Here is a 20256-nt window from a genome sequence, read left to right on the forward strand (position 1 = left end):
CGAGGCCACCTCAAATGACACGTCAAAAAAGCGGTAAGCAAGAGACAGACTTACAACAGTGCAATGGGACACATCAAGAGGGGTCCATTTTTGCGGGGCACCTGTCCGCGAACTTTCAAACAAGGGAGTTTGAACGTGTGTAAGTGGTTCGCCGGGTTAAGGGTTGGGGTTGTAGGTGGAGTGTCCGAAAAGCTAGGAATGAAAAATGTCACCAATCTCGGGTTTAGGCATGAGCAGTTGTGCCTTGGGCGGAAATTTCTTGACGGGACATGGCTGCTCTTTACGAGGGAAAACCGGGAATGCTGGTGTGATGCTGGTCTCTCCTCGGCCATCAGATATCTGGCGGTGAGACCCGAGGTCCCTGTGCTATTTTTTTCAGCTGAAGGGCTGAAAGTTGCACTAGAAGACGTCTATTGATCGAAACTATTGATGTTAGCTGTTGACACGGTGTTAGAGAGGAAGTGTTTGATTTTGTGGAACTGGGGAGGTGAAGGCTGCTCGTCTGATCAAAGGCGAAGCCTGGAACATCTCCCGTGTAGCAACACCTCTACCAGCTCTTGAGGCGGTGAGAAGACGATGATTTTCTAGAATATAGTTGGAAAAGGTGAGGCACCCCATAAGGTGACCGGATTGGAACAGCCACCAAGGTCTGCCGAGTGTTGAGGACGTTAGTCGAGGTAGGGGTGAAATGGCTGTCTGGTCGTCTTGCCACCTTCAGTCAAGCCATCAGACTAGACTCGATAACAGAAATGCGGCGAATGGTGTACTCCACAGGTTCGCCATATCTGGGCGAGATTTGAGAACCACCGAGGGACTTGGGCCCTGAATCAAGGTAGCGGAGGCCGAACGGAGAACTGCTATGCTTGGAGCTGGCGAGGCAGATTGATGAGATTTGGATGTCCATGTTCGAAATGTGGGCCTAGAAAGATCTTAGGGTGACGGTACGAACGCTGCGGAGACTTTATGGAGTTCGATATTGAAACTCTGGTTCGGTGCCGGCTTGCGTAATTCCGGAGATGAGGGTCACCAGGGTGTAGGCAAGTTGATATCGGAGGCCCTGAACTTCCAAAAAATATTAAAGTTCAGTTAAGCATTGACTAGACATACCTTTTGTGGAATAGAGATCAGACTAAGATCCCGGTTCAGATGGATGTCGTGGTGGCTTGGCTGTTCCTGGCCTGGTCCGATGTTTAACGGTTCCAGATGGAACATGGGCACGGGCGATATCCCAAGGAACTGGAACCAGGGGAAATGTCCTAGAACCGGCAGTTTAGTTTGATGCTAGCACGAATGAACGAAAAAAAGACCCGAGTGTGGCTGATGGGATGGCCATGACTCCTTGACCGGAGTGCGGTAGATGTGAGGCCTGGTCCTATGACAAACGGGATATGCACCCGAGGAGAGGGCACCGGTTCACGGAGGGGCTTTAGCGAAAAGCCTGCCAAGATCCATTTCCTCAAACTCGATGGGGTGGAAATGCCTAATCCGTAGTTATGAGGGCGATGAGGCAATGCGGAGGAATTAGATACCGCCCTTCGGACTTTAGCACTGGGCTGGAGATTCGGGTCTCATGTTGATGCTGGTATGGGACGGCGTCCTCCCAGAGCGGTTCATCTTGGGTGAGAGCATCATTTTATGGTAGATTGAGGCATTGAAATGATAGTGTATGATCAAGCCGAAGCAACCATGTGTTGTAAGACCACGAGCGTCTCTCCACGTGGTAAGCTTTGAGATGTGTTGGATGAAGGACAAAAAGGGACAGAGACAGGGCCACAACTCTTGGCTCTGTCATGAGAGAGAGCCAATCAGTCAGCCTTATCGTCGGTATCCAATGGGGACTGTCCATTTCAGAAAACAGTGGGTCGAAAGTGGCACTGCAAGTACCCAAACTACCCTTGTCGGTTGTGCCGCCGTAGGGCTCTCACCCAGGGCGCGCTCACTGTCGCCAACTTCCCCGCGCCTCTGGGCTGTTGGAGCCTGGTCATTCCGTTGGCGGTTGGCGATTTACTCGGATGGCGGATGGTGTTAACATTTCGCTTCTTTGCTAAAACCGACCAACTCCCTCACCATGCCGGTGACCGACCCGGTGACTGTGAATACCTTCATCAGTTCCCTCCGGCCTGGTCTGGCCGTCCCCGCGTGACATCACCGCCTGCGCGCTCAGGTCCCCCGCCATCAGCCAAAAGGCATCCATCCTCCTCGTGCCCGCCTGGCGGCTGTGAGTTCATTCAGCTCGCTCTCCAAATCTCACCCCGCCATCTCACTCACCTCATTCACACAATCAACTGTCTTTTCTTTCATCAACGCTCATCAAGGCGATTCATAGTGGCAAGCGAGGTCCACATGGGTATAACTTGCAGCATAGACACGGTCGAGTCTGACAGCGATGCTGAAAAAAATAATACGCAAGTCCCCGAGGAAACGCACCCGCACTCAGTCAATATCACCCACACGGCGCTGGTTTACAAGATCGATGGCTGACCTGTTCGTCCACAGGCCCGACGTTGTGAGTGAAGCTAGCGCAAGAAGCATGGCTGTAAGAAAGGCTCAAGGCTCTGGCGCTGAGTCCTATACTCGGCTCAACGGGGTGTCTAATGGTAATGGAACTCGAGGTGAAGGCTGGATGGCTCAGTATGACTGCGTTGGGCCACTGGAGGCTGCTGCAAGAAGACGGAATCCAGAAATCGATTCATCAAGCCCCTGTCTCACAGATCAGCTTCATGCTTTCACTGGACGGACGTCTGAAGAAACAAAGAAACCAAAACCATGGTCGTTACGGAGTTCTTCAAGAAATGTGACGCTCTCAGCTCCGAGAGAGTTCTTTGACGCAGCAGATAAGGACATTGAGGGAACTATCACGACGTATGACGAGCTACGGAAGGCACTCAAGGACCACGAAGATGCACTTTCGTTTGAGAATACCTGCAGGATCAACGCTTCGGTGCTCGAGATCAAGGCCAACGCTAAGCTTCAGGCTCTCAAAAAGGACGACATCGAACGCTATTACACGCCAGCTCCGCCCAGGCAGGGGTTTCAGGGCCAGGACCATCCTCGTTTCTACGGAGATCATTTCCTTTCCAACATCGACTTAATTCAACAAACCCAACTTTTCAGTCTCTTCCGCGCCATGCCCAAAGGCGCTCATCTTCATATTCACTTCAACGCTAACCTATTACCAAACTTCTTACTTGATATTGCGAAGGAGATGACCCGCATGTATATTTGGTGCAACATGCCACTGGTGAATGACAAGGGGCAGGTAGACCGGACCGCTTTGGATCGGTGCCGGGTACAATTCAGTATTATGAACGAAGCGGCAGTGAAGGAGCGAGGCGAGGGCAATATTTTTGATGCCGCTTACCAAAACAGGACTGTGATGCAGTTCTCTAGGTTTCGGGAAGAATTCCGTCGGAGGTATGCCCAGGAGGACGTTGACAGAGTTGATAAATGGCTACAAAACAAGCTGGTCTTTGAAGAAGAGGAGGCCCACGGTTTGCTTCAAACAGCAAAAGGGTATGTAGACTCACTTTCCTTGTGAAACCATTGCTAACCAGCAGTACAGGGCATGGGAAAAGTTCAACGCAAGAACCCAAATGATGAAGGGCCTCTTCAACTATAAAAGTGCATACGCAAGATATACACGCCATTGCTTAGAGGAGTTCGCCGATGACAACATCCAGTACGCCGAGATCCGTGTGAATTTTATGTCGACAAACCAAGTATGGGAAGATGACGGGTCCAAAAAACTTGACAACGAAGGAATCACAGATCTGATTATCGATCAATACGAGAAATTCCAACGCCAGCATCAAGGAAAAGTGGTTCAGGGGCTCAAGATCATCTATTGCACGCCACGGTCATTCGACACCGAGCAGGTGGAAGAGTCGCTTCACGAGTGTCTCGAGTTCAAGCTCAAAGAGAAGTACTCAAACTACATTGCCGGTTTTGACTTGGTTGGCGAAGAAGGCAAAGGTCACCCCTTACATTATTTCACAAAGCAGCTGCTTCGATTCCAGAAAGCCTGTCGGCTAGCAGGAACCTCCATACCGCTTTTGTTGCACTGCGGTGAGACTCTGGATCATGGCGATGAGACGGACAGAAACCTGCTCGATGCTCTCCTGCTCGGGTCCAAGCGGATCGGCCACGGGTTTGCCCTGCCGCGGCATCCTTTTATTATGGAGCAGATGAAACAGCACAACATCTGTGTGGAAGTGTGCCCAATATCGAACGAGATACTGGGACTCACGCCGAGAATAAGCGGGCACTCTGTGTACAACCTGCTGGCTAATAATGTCCACTGCACTGTGAGCACCGACAACGGGACACTATTTAGGTAGGTTTCCTTTGATATTGTCTCTCGCCAGGTATGCTGACGTGCTCTAGATCGCGATTATCACACGACTTTTATCAAGTACTGGCAGGAAAGGCAGACATGACGCTCCATGGACTTCGGCAGCTGATTGAGTGGAGTCTTGAGCACTCGTGCATGGATGCAAAGGAGAGGGAAAAGGTGCATACCGCTTGGCTCCACATGTGGGAGAAGTTTTGTCTGAGGATTGTCAAGGGTGAATTTGACCAACCGCAACAGCGAAGAGACGGCGAGGCTACCTTGGGGGTGGCTGGAAACGAGAAAAAGACAGCTGCTATGCCCGGCCCATGATTCTTGGCCTCTCCCAGGGCCAGTAGAGAAATGGAGAAACAGGAAGAAAGGTTTCGGGCGGTAGAATATGACAGGTATATGACAAAGACAGCAATGTGTCTGGCTGGGGTTTGTTTTGCAATTATGTCATGGTTCACGGTCATAAACGGGATTTTAAACGGTAGGACAGGGCACAGGGGGTATATGACGATGATGATACCATGTTTGGGAACGGATTAAGATTTTCTGGGCCTTCTTTGTTTGAGTATGACAGGCTCTGCTCACGGGCCGCGAGGCCATGTTTGGGGGTCGGGATGGAAGAAGCGATACATGTCACATTCGTGAGTCCTTCTTAGGAGCCAGGGTTGGTTCATGGGTTTACTGGGCTGGTTTACTGGGCGAGTTACATACTGGGTTGTTAGACGGGCGAAACAACGGTTGACGGGGACAATGGCAATGGATTTGGAGTTCATGGCGTTTACTCACCTCAACTTCACCTTGGTCATCTCTCACAGCCAGCAACCAGTTTCAAGGCGATTCCCGGATGACTGAGATGACAGATCAAACTTTTCTCCTTTCTTCGGCCCTCTTCCCTTTGTCACTGTCAACCTTTACTCAATTCCCACCTGATCTCTCACGCCTGTTATCGACAAAGCGATCAGGCTGCCAGAGCCTCATGAGCAGTCCGTCAAATCAGGTACGTCTCCATTTTGGGCCGCCCCGCATTTACATTGCCATACAACTGTTGGCTGCATCATGTTTGCACCTTCGCTCGGATTTGCGGACCAAGCCATCCACCTATCCATCACCCATCAGGCTGAGGGGGGGCTGAGACGTGCGCGCGGTCACGACTTCAACCACTCAGGCAGCATCGCTCGCATTACATAGTTCCCATCCCACCATCCCTCAGGAAAGTGAAGGGGGAACGACCGGCGGGGAATTTCCCTTTCCTATAACAAGAAGCCTACACTATTGTTCCACCTGAGGTATGTGTGTCAGCGTAATTGGACAAGGTCGGCGATAGACTGGGTCCAAATCAAGGCTTGTAAGCGCGCCGCAGAGGCTCTACGGTAAACAATCGACTTCGTTTCCAGGACATGAAAGATCGTTCTCGGGGTGGATGGTTAGAGAATGCATTCTATGCAGGGGCCTTTTCCACCCGCTCCGCTCCCGTTTTTGGCCTTCTGAGATCTTACTATCGCTGGGTACCGCTGCCGTGGAGCTGGACCAGGCTGAGATGTCCAGAGACGAAGGAATATGAAAACCCTGGTTGGAGATGTGGTATTAAACACACTACAGTTCACCTCCATTTCATCTTCTTCATTTAGCACATAGACTGAAGTCAGCAGCGTTTTTCTTTTTGTCTTATGTCTAGGTGTCGGTGAAACCGCCAGCGAACAACCTCAAAGTTTGCCTTGCTCGTCGGGCGTTTCTCTCACACACGCATTTTCCAATCGTCGCTTCTATTGCCTGCTTTCACCCCACCGATTGGCGAGACAGGTGTAACGCACAGCTACCATACGGTGCACCTAGATTGTTTGCGCCAAGCTGAACTAGAGCTGAGCCTTCAATCATTCCTGACTGGGCGTTTCGAGCGTCGACGACGTGGCCGCGCGACGAACTTTTTTCTTCTCTCTGAATAGTTGTAAACAATACAGTGTCGGTCTCGTCAAGGTTCTCTTTTACTCTTACTCTTCAGAGTCGTATCTAGGAGACGTTGAGCGCCTGTATTATACGTTATTCTGGACAGCATCATCGCCATGTCCAGCCTTCCGCTGCCTCTGGATGAGGATGCTCCCACGGGAGCGCTTGCTTGGTATGTATTTCCCTCGAATCCCTTCAGAACTTACCTTAACAGAGTAACTAACTTTCAACAAGGTTCCCATACGGCCGTCAGGATCTTCCAGGTTGGCGCTTCGACGTCATCACCCTCCTCGCCATCATCGGCGAGTCCAGCGTCGCTGAACACGCCCAAACCCTCACAGCATCCCGTCTCTGCCTCCTCCCACGTATCATTCCCGCCCCTCAAGCCCTCCTCAAACCAGTCCGGCCTCAACGACTTCCAGAAGCCAACGCCAAAATGACAGGCGTACACAGCGGGGTGGTACTCGACACGGTAGGTTTCTTCGCAAACATCCTACAACCCCTCGACGAGATGAAGCCCTTCTCCTTTAAAGTCCTCGAGATCAAGCACACGAAGGAAGCTTTGGAAGCCATCAAAGCGGACAAAACAAGAGAGGAAAAGGGGAGACTTACCACCTCCGCCAAGGGCAGCAACTGGTGGAGAAGAGGCTGGAGAGGGCAGCAAAAACCAACAGCACCGCATATCAAGCCTACCGTTGATACCACCACAGTCCTCACCCTCTCCCGACCAAGCTTCTTCGGCCCAGCCAACGCCAACCCAACCGAAAAACCACCCACCCGTAAACCCACTGTTCGGTTCGCCACAGCAGCGGCAGACGACGACCTCGAACGAGGCGGCTCCTCCAGCACCACGCTCACAACCTCTGATAATAACCACCCCCACCACCTCCCCCATCACCGAACATCAACCATCAGACCCTCCGTCCCGGCAACGTTATGCTCCCCCGTGCACCTACTTTCGATTTTTTCATTTGCCCTCACACTGGCAATCATCATCCTCTCCGCCCTCTGGGAAGACGGCACGGCCATTCTGGCCATAGTATTGATGTCGCTGGCCTCGTCGGTGGTTTGCTACGCCTCGCTGTGGAAGCCCGTTCTCATGAACAGGACCACTTCGGGCAAGGTGCCCGAGGGGGATGTCGTGATCAGGACAAGGGAGGGGGCGTTTCTGCTGATCAAATGCACCGAGGAGGTGGCGCGGGAGCTGTATTCCGGGACGGAGGAGTGCAAGTACGTGGTGGAGAGCGATCTGTACAGGCTGTACATGGGGTTGGGGATGGTGCTGCTGATGGTGAGCGTGGTGTTGCTGGGGAACTGCGGGTGGAACAGTCAGGTGCTGATTGGGGGGGGTTATATCTGTTTGAACGGGCTGTATTGGATGATGGGGTTGGTGGAGGAGAAGAGGTTTTGGGATGTGGATAGGAGGTATACCGTTCGGGATGTGACCAAGGAGGATTCAAAGGGGGCGCATGCTTTTCCGGAGGGGAAGGATAAGTGGGAGAAGGATCGGTTGGAGGATGATGAGATTCCTAGTTTTACGAGGACGATGTGGTATGCGATCAGGGAGACGAAGGGGCAGGTGGCGTGGGTGAAGAGGAGCGGGGCGATGCCGAAGACGAAGCAGTGGAAGAGGTGGTTGGAGGAGGCGCAGAAGATGGCTGAGAAGGGGGAGAGAGGGTGGAAGGCGGTGAGGAGGAAGGGGGAGATTATGAGGGAGGAGGGGGCCGAAGATGATGCGGAACAGATGGCGCCTGCGCAGGAGGTGCAGAGGAGGGGGACTGTGAGGGGGGAGTGAGGGAAGTTGTGTGGTGGGTGTTGGGTTGTATGAATATCATGATGCCTTGGGCGTAGCATTGGTTTGGATCTAGGATAGTGACCATCATCATAGAAAAAGGTTGGGTAGGGTCAAAATACTAGGACTCTCATGAGATGTCGTCAAACGTGGATCGCGAACACGAGCACTAGCCTTCAAAAAACGTGAAACAATCTTTCGTCGACGCTGGAGTTAACGTTTGGTTCCATCCGAACCCCATAGCACAGCCCGGGCCTGGCCCTTTGAATCCCGAGAGCTTGGGACCCCGCGACAAGCTTTCTATAAATTGGCTCGAGCTTTCATGAACCTCATCTACTTCAAAGACTGACTAGGCTCCCGTTTCTTCACATGGCAGATGTACCTACTAGCCTGCAAGAGCACATTTCTTCCCCTGAATCTCCCCGGCATTGTCTCGTCACCATTTACAAAGTAGCCCAGCCTCGGAATACAAAGGAAGCAGAAAACGTGCCGCGGCATGCCGTGCCGTACCCCCAAAAACCGGAGACATCGGAGGTAGGACCGGATCTCGGCCGGGTCTCGGCCGGCTAAGAACCTCATCTTCACTTCGGCGCTGGCCAAGAAACTCCGCAGGTTTCCCTTGGGATTTTCCAGCTGTTAGGGAACATGCCTGGAAACCCAGAAGCGTCATTTTTTTCACTGCAAGGTTCCATGTTGTCGATCACTTTTTGATGATGGCTGATAAGTGCTGACGTGCAGTTTTGAATCCATCCATTCCATCCCACATCCGCTTGTTGCGGTTAGAGAAACCGGATATTTCCCCAAAGGAGGTTTTTTTTTTTTTTTTTTTTTTTTCCCTTCCTGTGGCCTCCTCAATGCCACCGGGATTTATGGAGTATTCCACTCAAATCACAGTCCCATCCTCCACAATTGAGGATATCACAGTGGGATCTCTGCAAAGTTTCTCAAGTTTCAGCCGATGGCGCCATCGTCCCGCATCTCCATTTTTCTGGATCTGGATTCTGAACAAAAAAGTTTTGAAGATGGGGTTGGTTGATGGAGGTGGGTAAGGTGGATTTTGAATACGAAACCCTGCAAGGGCAGGGCTAGGTGGAATTAGCCGAAGCGAGTGACTCACCAAAACTTAATTGCTGTTCAACACAACGGTTGCAAGTGGTCAGCAAAGCAATTGGGGGTTTTGATTCGACGGCACAAAAAGAAGAGGTGAGCTTGTTGTAAGAGAAAGGGAACTGCAGAGGTCTTGTGTATGCTATCGTCAATATATCCAGATGTGGGTGGGCTTTGAGGCGGAGTCGTGTCTTGTGCCTCGAATGTGGTGTAGGGCTGCTGTTTTTCCATCCTCGATGCTGTGCGACCGACCGTCTCGCTGTTGTTGCCCAATCTTCACAGCCCTCGAGGACATCTGTCTGGAAACGTTTCCTTTTCTTCTTCAGCCGGGAGAAAGGACCGCAAGTCGATAGGACTACCACCGTAGCTGCGCGGTCCTAGCGGCTCTTCAACAATTGGACGATGTTACACATGCAAGCACTTCGCAAGGCGTTGCGCGTCCGGGCAGTCGGTCCCTTGACGGTTACGCAGCCCTGCCTTGTGCGCCCCCATGGAAATTACCCACATGTCCACATGGACGATTTGCAATAATTCATTGCAGTTCCATGCGGCTCTTTTCTCACAGCTCATATGTGTCTAGTTGTCGGTGTGCTCTACGAATTTTCTTGTTGCTTTCGGGTTCCATGTCAACTTTTTGACATGTCAAGCCTACCGCGCCCTTGGGAGGCCTGGCAGACACCCTGAACCGTGCCGCCGGCGTAAGCCCGTCCGAGCGTCGCTCTTTTGCTGCAGTTCAACCGGAAAGGCAGAGTGGGCCCAAATCTCACTGGCCCCGTGTTATTGGATGGGAGCCTTGTGATGAGATCCACGGTGGGGCAGTGCTACACCAGAGTGTACCACGGTACAGAATATTCAAATGGACCATCTTGGGGCTTGATTGGAGTCTATGTGTTGGGAGAAGCTGAAGAAGGTGCGAAGAAGACTGGCTCTTATGAAATTTGTGTCAGCTAACGAATCCGACACAAACCCAATGGGAGATCAGCTTTCGCGAATGTGTTGAAGCCAAAGCAGGGCTTCAAAACTAGCAGCGACGCTACGCGGTTTGGAACCCCGCAGTCTGCAACGTTGTCAAGGCTGCGGTTTTTTTTGGAGCCGGTCGGTCCTCAAGTTTGTGACTCACACTTGCCCTTTTCGGCTGACTGTCGGCACAGCCAATCAGATGGCAGATCCCACGGCGCTGCCGCCTTGGAAGCCTCTGCGGCCTGGGGCAGGCGTCGGGGTGGGGCATCCGCTCTGCTTGCCCAGGCAGTTCGCTGCCTGATTAAAACGTCCTCTGCGCCCACTTTTCCGTCCTGCTTTCTCTTTCTCTCACCAAACCACTCACAACAACCAATTTTCAGAACAACCCAAGGCATCTACCAAGATGCGTTAAATCACCCCCTCCCCTCGTCGGAACTGCTCTTTGAGCCTCGTCAACATTTCTTCTTTTAAGAATTTTAACAATCTCCCCTCTCAACCCCCCCCTTCAGCTCTACCTTCACAGGTTGAACTGAACTACAGCACCCAGCTTTCCAGCTCGCGCTCCGGTTCACATCCCACCACCGCCATTCCCGGCCCAGACTTTTCAGTCTTCACCACGGATTCACATCAGTCATCATGGACTCCCTCCAGTACCTCGAGCCTGCCGGCACATTCCGCGCATCAACAGCCCCCACAGAATCTCAGCTTGCCCCAACAGGACTTCGTCTTGTTCGATTCGCCGATCAATCATCGTCCACATAGTAGCCGTACTACATCGCAACCTTCCGCCCACGGAGGTGTAAATCAACCACAGCAATATCGTAATCAGCCGCTCTTCCCGCAGCAGATCCCATCGCCATCACTGCAGAATCAGCGAGTTGCGAACATCATCCAGGCAACCGGCCACTCCACGACTTCATCGGCATTCACCAATCGGTTTACTACACAGAACTTGCGCCCATCGCCGCAACAGTTCTACGCCTCGTCCGCTCCATCTTCGTCTGTTGCTCTTAACATTCCCAAGCAACGCCAGCACCGCCCACCCGTTCCCCTGTTTCCACAAGGTCCCGGCGGCGTGCCACCAGGCAAGATGAACATTCAAGGTAATTTCACTCCGCAACACCACCTTGCTCGCCACAGAGGCTCACACATGAGATCAGACCTGGATTTGGACGACTTCACCGCCTTTGAGGGCGGTGCGTCTACCACGTACTCGTCGCCAGCTCTCCCGACTGTCTTCGATCTGAGCTCCAGCGTCTCGAGCACGGGGCAAAACCTGGCCACCGTCTCTCCTCAAGAGCTCATGATGAACGAGCCCTTCATGTCAGCACCCAACTCCACTGCTTTCACCGCTTTGACTTCGCCATCGCTGTATAACGGTTCCCCCGATTTCTGCGACAGCTATGAGACCTCTCCTCACTTTGGAGGAGGAGGTGATTTTGACTCCAACCCGGACAACTGGTTCCCCCTTTTCCCAACAACCAACACGGAACCAGAAGCCCCCAAGGAGGCGCTTGTTGGGCCTAAGCCTGAACAGTCCCCAGTAATTACCGCCGAGGAGCTCGAAGTCAAGTCGCCGGCATCGGGACATCGTCGCAAGTCAAGCACTTCTCCACCAACCCGCCACTCGTCCATCGCCGGTGTCAACTCTCGCCGCCGCGACAAGCCCCTTCCTCCCATCATTGTCGACGATCCCACGGATACTGTCGCGATGAAGCGTGCTCGCAACACCCTTGCGGCTCGCAAGTCTCGGGAGCGCAAGGCGGCTCGCTTGGATGAGCTTGAGGAGAAGATTGAGAAGCTCTCTGCTGAGCGTGATCATTGGAAGCAATTGGCTTTGCAACTAGGTGCAAAGGAGTAAATTGGTGCTCAGGAGTAAACCAACCAAAAAAAATAATAGGCAATCGGCTTCGTCGTACGGCACATTATCCCCCATTGTAATGGACATTGGGGAGGGGATTTCATGGGATTCTCATTTTTCTTTTTCTGTCTTTTCTACGGTATTTTACTTGGAAGCCGGTCGTCAGCTTTGTCAGCGGACCAGGCAATGTTATTTGTCGTTCAGTATCTGGTCTCCTTGGAAGGAAATAACTAGTTGTTTTTTGACCATTCCCCTTGACCTTTCCGGTTCATTGTGTTGTAGACTCAATTAAACCCTATGAACTTGTGCTCCTGATTTCTCTGGCGTGACTATTTTTGACAGAAGTTTTTGTGACTGAGGTGGTATGTGGTACTGTGGTGACTGCTCTCGTAAGTGATACTCACACCTTTTGTCTCCTGACTGCTCCGTGACACGGGACCAGCTTTCCAGAATATGTTGCTGATGCATTTGCTTCCAACTATTTCCACTGTAAAGCAGATGTCTGATGAGCCTCATTCTTCCACCAGTCCAGGTAGCTTCTCCGATGGATTTTGCGCAAGGCAACTGTGGTGTGGTGTGATGTCTCCGATTTGGAAACAGATGGTTGCCTAGGCTATCTCGTTTGTTCAGAAAATGACCCAGGTTGGTAAGCTCCATGTGGACTGGTTCGGTGAGTTGAAATAGCTCATAGCAGAAGGACCATGAACAAAATTGAGGAGTAGACTTTGTGTGTTTATTGAGATGTTGGTAGCGTAGAAGGTATGAGGAAATTCTAGACGGTTGGGGAAGGTTAGTCTCACAAGTAGTTAAAGTAAACAAAGATGATACGATAAAAGTAGGCTTCATGGCAGGTAGATTGCTTTGATGTATGCTGAGTTGCTCCGAAATGCAATGGTGGGTTGAGTGAGCATTATGAGAGGTGGTGGTAAGGCAATGTGTATGTTGCCTACTTATGTATACCTTGCTCTGATCTGCTACACTCTGGTTGCTTCTGTGGCTGTTCTTTCCTACATGGTCATCTTCCGAGTGCACTCTTCTCAAACAGCCCCCTTATTCGCTACCTGCTCCAACCGCCTCCCCATTCGCGATTTCTGGCTATTCCATCTCCATTTCCCCCTCCCAAGGTGCTGTTTGTTACCTGGCACCCTCCCCACGAAATGATTAGCACAGCAAGTAAGCTAATCCCTTATTATACTGTAAACCATACCTAAAGTAATAGGTTTTCTTTTTTTTACTATCTTTAAAGGCTTGTTAACTGTGAAGACTATTAACTATCTTTCACAGCGTATTAACTATCTTTAAAGGACTAACGCCTATCTTTCGAGGTATGGTTTATAGTATAATATAGATTTAACCTACTTTTGAGTGCTAATTATTTTGTGGTGAGGGTGCCTGGTCGTCCATCTTCCAGTTGCCGCTGTTCACTTGTTTTGTCCAAGCCGTCTCCTTCAAGTTGACTCGATTCGACTTACTACTCGCCCACAATCATCATAGTTTTTCAAAAGACATAGCCGGCCAGCATCCATGCGGCAGACTCACAACTGAGTCATCAACATCCAGTCAGCCAACGTCAACATATCAACAGCAACGAGCAACAAACCATACCCAGCCAGTAGTTGCCAGTCCATCCGTCAGTTCCTGTATGTATATCACCAGTCACATTGAAAAGTCACGTATATCATCAGTCCCCAAAAGTAGCGCATAGCCTCATGTCATTTTGTATTCTCCAACTGGCCCCCCTTTCCTATCTTAACCCCCTATTTTCAAACTACCATACAACCCCTTCCCCTTCTCTCCTCCCCCCTCCCATCCCCATCATCAACCGCCCAGCATTAATCACAAATAGTTTTTATCAGTATCGTATCCCAGTTCAAGAAAAAAGTAATAATATCACCCCCCTCTTCCCCCTTCTTCACCACCCCATCCATCCCCTCATCATCTTTTCTTTACTTTTCTCATTCCATCCAACCAGCACACCAATCATAACCCATCATCCCCGTGCACCATCACTCATACACAAAAAGCACAACAAACCAACAACCACGCATAAGAAAAAAAAAAACCAACACAAGAAAAGGACATAGCCACATAACAATAAAGCTCCCGATTCACAGTATGCTCTACTACATGAAACTACTTTCTTTCTTTCCTTCCCCTCTACCACGAAAACGTAAAACCCCCCCTTTTGTATACCTCCCCTCCTACACACCCAATCATTGCTCTGTCTTGAATGCCCAAAAAAATGGGCAGAATCAAATGCCCCCGAAGACCAAAAGCCACCGAACCACAACGAGAGAGAAACACCCAACCCCCAGAAAGAAGAACCCCCTTTAACGAAGAGAATGGTAGAAGAAAAAAAACTTAGTAGTAAAATAGTAAAATAAAATAAAACCGTTTTGTATAATAGAAGAAAAAAATAAAGGGAAGCCACTCGCTCTCTCTTGTGCTCTTCTTTCTCTTCTTGTTGCACCCCCCCCTAATGTGCCTACCCCTTCTCTCTGTTCCCCCCTCTTCCCCCAACTCAATATGTAAACCATCTCCATCATCTCCCCTTAAGCAACCAAGACGGATGGATCGACGGATGAATGGATGGCGTCTCCAATAATACTCGTACATATACACAAAAGGTTCGTGGGTATGTTGATGTTGATGGGGATGAAAAAAGAGTTCCGCGGGTTTAGAATTGTGGTATCGTGTTTTGGTATCGTAGTGAACAATGTTGTGTGTGTGTGTGTTTGTGTGTGTGTGTGTGTGTGTGTGTGGGTGAGTGAGTGGGTGGGTGTTTGTGTTTGCGGGTCCCGACCATGCTAAACTTCCCATGCATCTAGCTTACGATCATCATCTGCATCCGAGGCGAGTCAGCAGACCCCCTGCCCAAGATAGAGTTGCTGCTGTGGCTCTTTGGAAGCCTCCTGGGTGGACTAGACGCAGCAGGATCCGAAAACACTCGCGTAAAGGCTGGGCTGCCATCCAGATTGAGATGCGAAAGTCGCTCACGACGAGGAGTGGCGGCCGGGCTTTGGGTAAGCAGTTCAGCTTTGCGTACTGCATCCGACAGCGAGTCTCGCAGGTGACCAGCCCTCTTCACCAGCTCTTGGAGACTGTTTGTGTCAAAGAACAGCTTGGTGTCTTGGGTCTTGGTGGCGGTGGCGGCGATGGGATCGGAAGTAGACCGCTGTTGCTGCATTGCCTGGATCACGGTGGCCAGAACGGCAGAGCTCCCATTGGGGCTTACCGAACCGTCTGGTGTTCGTGGTCGTGGAGGCTTAAGCGGCTCGTCGGGCAGTGGCCACTGACCGCCGAAAATATCGTCGTCAGGTGAAAACACCGACCGTCTTCGGACAGTCGCTCGTTCTCGTACCACTGTCGTCCGGGTCATCATCTGCGGCTCGGGAATCTCGAAAGGATCGTTAATGTTATCAAGCATGGAGCCATCAAAACCCTCGTCGATAAAACGTTCATCAATCTCATCAAGATCATCTCGATCAAAGTCCAGTGACAACTTGACTGAACCAAACTCATCAGCTTCGTCCTCATCGGGCGATGCCAGGGCAATAATATTTTCCGCCTCGACCCATTTTGGTTGTATGGCCCCGTGAATAATGTTGAGGTCTTTGCCATGGCGGCATAGTCGTTTCAAGTCATTGACGAGCAAGGAAAGTTCCCGTATTTGACCCGAATGGGCTTTTACACTCGGCTGACTGGCTTGAATCGACGGGGGAACGACCATAAAACTCGTGCTAGAGTCCTTTCCTCCGGTCGTATCAAGCGGGGTTTCGTCAAAATCGAAATCATCATCCCAGTCCTCGCTGGCATTTTTTGTACTCAGCCCCCATGTTCCAAACTTTGGAGGCGGTTTGGATTCATCAGTAGGTTCTGGAACAACAGGAACGCTCTGGCTCCGTACATGCCCGGCTTTCGGGGCTTTCCGACTTGTCGAACGACCAATCCTCAAATCCATCTCCTGCTTCCCATGAACCGTTTTGGGTCGGGTTGTATCGGAATCGAGCTTGTCATGGATCGATGGTTCTGACCAGTCAAATATGCTGCTCCTCGGCCGGTCGCTCATACTATCACGAGACAGATCGGGGCTCCCATTCCCACCCAAATTTTTGAGCGCATGCCGAAGTGTCGGACTGACACGTCTCGAATTCGTCGAGCTCGGTGGCGAAAGATGATTGCTCAAAGTGTTATCGTCGTCTCGTGCCCAGTCATCGTCGTCGTCATCATCAAAAGATAACCTGGCCGCAAACTCTCGGTGTACCAGCATCAGACCTCCCTGACCACCATAACCAAACCCGTCCAACTTGATGGGCTTTGTTGTGCCATCCAGGTGAGTGCTCCGAACAGGCGTGGCTGCACTGTCTTCCTCTTCAGTAATCTTGGTTTCGCCATCCCATCCACGTCCCAGCATCTCTTGAATCGATAACCTCTTGGTTTTGCCGTTGCTGGCAGTGCTCGGTGGCGATTCATCAAACATCGAGTCTAGCGGTGTCTCAACAGACCGAACCCGACTGGAAGAGGCGATGGTGCGGAAGGAATCGTAGGCATCACTCCGGACATCTGTGTCTTCGTCATCTGCATCGTGGACCTCAAAGTCGGAGCCTGCCAGCGTGATTGATCGTTCCCCCGAAGGACCTCGGCTATGTGTGGGAGCAGGAGGGTTCTGGGAGCCGTTCATGTAGTTTATCGGGGTATGGAATGATCTTGGAGGCGGTGTGGAAGAGGAAGAGCTTGACAGCCCAAGTCGTGAAACGTCGATGTTGAAGCTGGATAGACGGTTTAATGGCGGAAGAGGAGAGGGTGAATTTCTCTTGCGGTTCCGTGGAGCATCCGAGAGGGTTGGTGCAGGCTCAAGCTGTGGTGCTTGCGGCTGGTAGTTGGGTGGCACAACAATTTCTTGTGTGGTTGGGCTGCCCGGAGACTGCATTGGGTCGCGAAGCATGCCGGCCAGGTCGGCGGTCGCATATCGACTATCATTTCCGCCCTTGGCGTCAACGGTACTCCTTCTAGGACGCCGAACGCTCGAGGTTCTCGCGATCCAGTTTTGGGCTGAACTAAAATGCATCGACATTGACCTCTTCGGTCGCTTCTCGGAAGATGTTTCGGGCAAGTCGGTGGGGTTGACTGGACTCTGCAGAACCTCTAGGTCCTCAATGTGCCCGAAATCTTCTTCCTGCTGCTCAGCTTCATCCACAAACACAGGAATGTCTGTTATGCAATCTGCCTTGGTGAGATATGCTCGAGAAACATGGCCTGGGGTTAGAGACACTCGTCTTTTGGGGAACAGGGAAGCGAGCTTAGCGCTCTGTCCACTCGTAAGTCCTGAAGCGTCACGACCAAGGCCCGCCGCCCGCCGAGCATGAAAAAACGACGTCCATCTGCTGGAGGAACGCTTAGAGCCGCCAAATGATGAAGACGTTGGTGTTTCTGTCTCTGGGACACTCGAAGGCTCATATGAAAACTTGGGCCCGGCCCCAGCTCCAGCGGAAGGCGGAGGGTCAACCGAGTTACCTTGCAGTTGTGATTGTTGCTGCATGGTTGCTGTCCGTTGGTGGCTAGTAGCCGGTCTCCGGAGGGTCAACACCTGCGACTTGGAGCCCCGCCGTTGGTGAGATCCGTGTGGCTCACCGAAACCAGGGGCATTCCTCTTTACCAACTTGTTGGGGGCCGAGCTGGCAAGTGATTGTTGCCCAAGCATCGGGACACCTGAGCCATGTGAGAATGTCAAGGATGACGAGTCGGGTCCCATGCTTGACCTTGGGCTCCCGTGTTGTGATATCGGGCGCAATGAGAAGCGCCGAATCCACGATTCCCTAGAAGACACGGAGTCGCGAGCACTTTCTACATCCTGCCGCGGCACTGATTCTTTGGTATCTTGGCGAAGAAAGGACTGTCTCCCGCTGGTAGTTCTCGGTGATGTGACCGGTACGGCGCTGCCGGGTCGCTGAGGTTGAGCCGCTTCCGTGGTAGGGGACATCAGAGGACTTGGAGTTGGGTCGACAAGCTGGCGAAACGAGCCGTAGGCAAACTCCTGGACTGGTGAAGAGCATCGTTGCTGCAGAGCTGCGGCACTCGTGTTAGGCCTCGCACTCGAGGCTTGAGAGCCGAAGGCATCGTAGTCGGCAGAAAATACTCCGGGGTTCGGGCTGGACCATGGCGGCACTTCCGACTCTGACGGCTGACCAAATACCAGACCAGCAGCGGCGGCCGCGATGGCAGTGCCGGTTCCCACAAGCTATAACACAATTTTGTCAGTTGCCAAGTCCATCTCACGAGCTGTTTGTAGTCCCATCCATGTGCTTGTGTTTCCTTCCGCCAGAGCTCCTCGTCGTCCAGATTACTTACACTCGGCACAGCCTGCATCCTGGCTGCGGACGGACTGTTATCTCGACGGCGAAGCGTGGCGAGAGAAGAAAAGGACGGGGAGGGTGTCGGCTTTAGTTCGGGTCGTGGTTCGCATCGTCAGGGCATTAGAGGGCGGGAGTAGATTGTCGGGGTCGGAGAGATTGAGCTGAAGCAATGCGGAATGTGGAATGCGGGCCCGGTATGGCACTGTCGCGTCCTTGCCGTCAACAGCTTCGCCGTTGTTCACCTGGGGAAACAATACCGAGCCTGTAGGAAGGCAGCCGGCGCGCAGAAAGCTGCTCCTCCTAACTAACGCGAAGTCGCTTTCACTTGTTGCGGAGCCCGGCACGGGGAGAGCGAGGACAACTCCGTTTGTCGTGGAGTCAACGCGGGCGGGCTGCAGCTGACAATGAGGAGATCCACAGCACAGCGTGACAAGGGCTTTCAGCCTTTGAATTCGTCAGGATGGGGTCGCAATGGGCCGTGGCCGGGTCGTGATTGTGGCCGTTGCTGTGGTCGTCGAGAGGAGACTATCGCAACCCGAGTGAGGGCAAGGGAGGACTGTGAGTGGAGGGCCGTTTGCCAAAACAACACCGCCTTTAGCTTCTCTCTCGTCCCAAACACGCGCAGCTGCAGGCGCAATTCCTCCTCCTTCAGGGAAAAGGGAAAACAAAAGACGAAAAGGAAAGAATAGGGTAGAGGTAGAGAGAGAGAGTAAGGAGAGATTAAAGGTCGTGTCAAAACAAGCAACCGACGACGGTACTGGGGACGGCAGCAACGAACGCCGAGCCAGCAGAGAACCTTGGAAGGGGAGAAAATAGACGGTAGGTCGTTGCTGCGATGCCCAGGAACTGGGACTGGGGCGGGCTGCGACTGTGGGGCCCTCGGACAGTGCGGGCGTTTCTGTCGCTTCCTGGGGGGGCTTGCTCCAGGTCCTTGCTGCAACACGCTACCTCAAGCATTCTCGGGTACCGTACGGCGCGAGCGACTCAGAGAGGCCTAGCGATGTGCACACTCTCTTTTTACTGGCCTCTGGTTGCTTGGGGTACGCGCATCCTCCAACTCCCCCCAGACGCACGCCATTGCGCAGTTCAGTCAGCCACTGGCCGACTGCCAGCCAACCTCATGCAACAACAAATACCGCCAGTCAAGGGAGCTTATGGATAAGAGATCCCCTCACGTCTGAAACTGGGGAAACCTGGTTCATGGCTCTCGTCTGTCTGTCTTCCCCTCTTCTGGCCATCCGACCACCTGCGGAACTGGCCGAGACTCCCAGGTTTATATGTACGCCATCCAACCACCACGGACGAACGAGAACACCTCCTCTGAAGCAGAGACACAGCACCGGAGACAGAGAAACGCCGTCCGGCCTCACAACCGGCCGCAGGGAGGATGCTGGGACTCGAGAGCTGGGACCACCTGGGACGGGACCGCCTGAACATCATGCAGTTGCAGACTCATTTTACAGGTACATACAGGCACTGTCAGGCACAGGCACGCGCATCAAATCCATATTATCATGTACAAATAAAACGCCCCCCACACGCAACGACGTTGCTAAGCTTACTTGAGGAGCAACGGCTCCCAAAACAGCACTGGCCCCGAGGCAAGGCGATCCAAGATCCGATGCAAATCCAGCCCAGCTGCTGCTTGGTTCGCCTGAGGCTCGTCCGTTTAGCGCTCCTTTTCCCACTTTTACTTTGTATGACGTTTGGACATATCTCTTGTCCTTAACGACAACTGCCCACCCGACCCCGACATCGAACAGCCGGTTGGCCAATCTACCCGCCACCACAGAGCAGAAAACCCGGGTACTTTGCTTCGAAACTTAACACGAGCCAGAAGCCGAGACTGCCGCCTTCTTGCCGCTGGTGCTGACCTGCTGTATATCAAACCCAGCCAATA

The 20256-nt window shown here is 52.2% G+C and overlaps 4 protein-coding genes across 4 annotated transcripts; 3 read left to right on the plus strand and 1 right to left on the minus strand.

Moving 5' to 3' along the window:
* Positions 1-1934: 1934 nt before the first annotated feature.
* QC762_407680 (uncharacterized protein) lies at positions 1935-4660 on the plus strand (the record flags this gene model as incomplete). The annotated part of the gene is made up of 3 exons (XM_062890231.1): positions 1935-3513; positions 3563-4333; positions 4384-4660. Exons 1-3 carry the CDS (start codon positions 2387-2389, stop codon positions 4658-4660), a joined length of 2175 nt encoding a protein of 724 aa, XP_062743716.1. The 5' UTR covers positions 1935-2386.
* A 1739-nt stretch (positions 4661-6399) lies between these two features.
* Positions 6400-8078, plus strand: QC762_407670 (uncharacterized protein; the record flags this gene model as incomplete). Its single annotated transcript, XM_062890230.1, has 2 exons — positions 6400-6455; positions 6518-8078. 2 exons carry the CDS (start codon positions 6400-6402, stop codon positions 8076-8078), a joined length of 1617 nt encoding a protein of 538 aa, XP_062743717.1.
* Positions 8079-10170: 2092 nt separating this feature from the next.
* On the plus strand, positions 10171-12820 carry GCN4 (General control protein). The gene is made up of 3 exons (XM_062890229.1): positions 10171-10277; positions 10334-11245; positions 11303-12820. Exons 2-3 carry the CDS (start codon positions 11233-11235, stop codon positions 12001-12003), a joined length of 714 nt encoding a protein of 237 aa, XP_062743718.1. The 5' UTR covers positions 10171-10277; positions 10334-11232; the 3' UTR covers positions 12004-12820.
* Positions 12821-13847: 1027 nt separating this feature from the next.
* Positions 13848-19525, minus strand: QC762_407650 (uncharacterized protein). Its single transcript, XM_062890228.1, has 2 exons — positions 18352-19525; positions 13848-18241 (listed from the first exon to the last, which is right to left on the minus strand). The coding sequence occupies exons 1-2, from the start codon at positions 18367-18369 to the stop codon at positions 14828-14830; spliced, it is 3432 nt and encodes a 1143-aa protein (XP_062743719.1). The 5' UTR covers positions 18370-19525; the 3' UTR covers positions 13848-14827.
* Between the last annotated feature and the right edge of the window lie 731 nt (positions 19526-20256).

Source organism: Podospora pseudocomata, chromosome 4, assembly GCF_035222375.1.
Source record: "Podospora pseudocomata strain CBS 415.72m chromosome 4, whole genome shotgun sequence".
Lineage (NCBI taxonomy): Eukaryota > Fungi > Ascomycota > Sordariomycetes > Sordariales > Podosporaceae > Podospora > Podospora pseudocomata.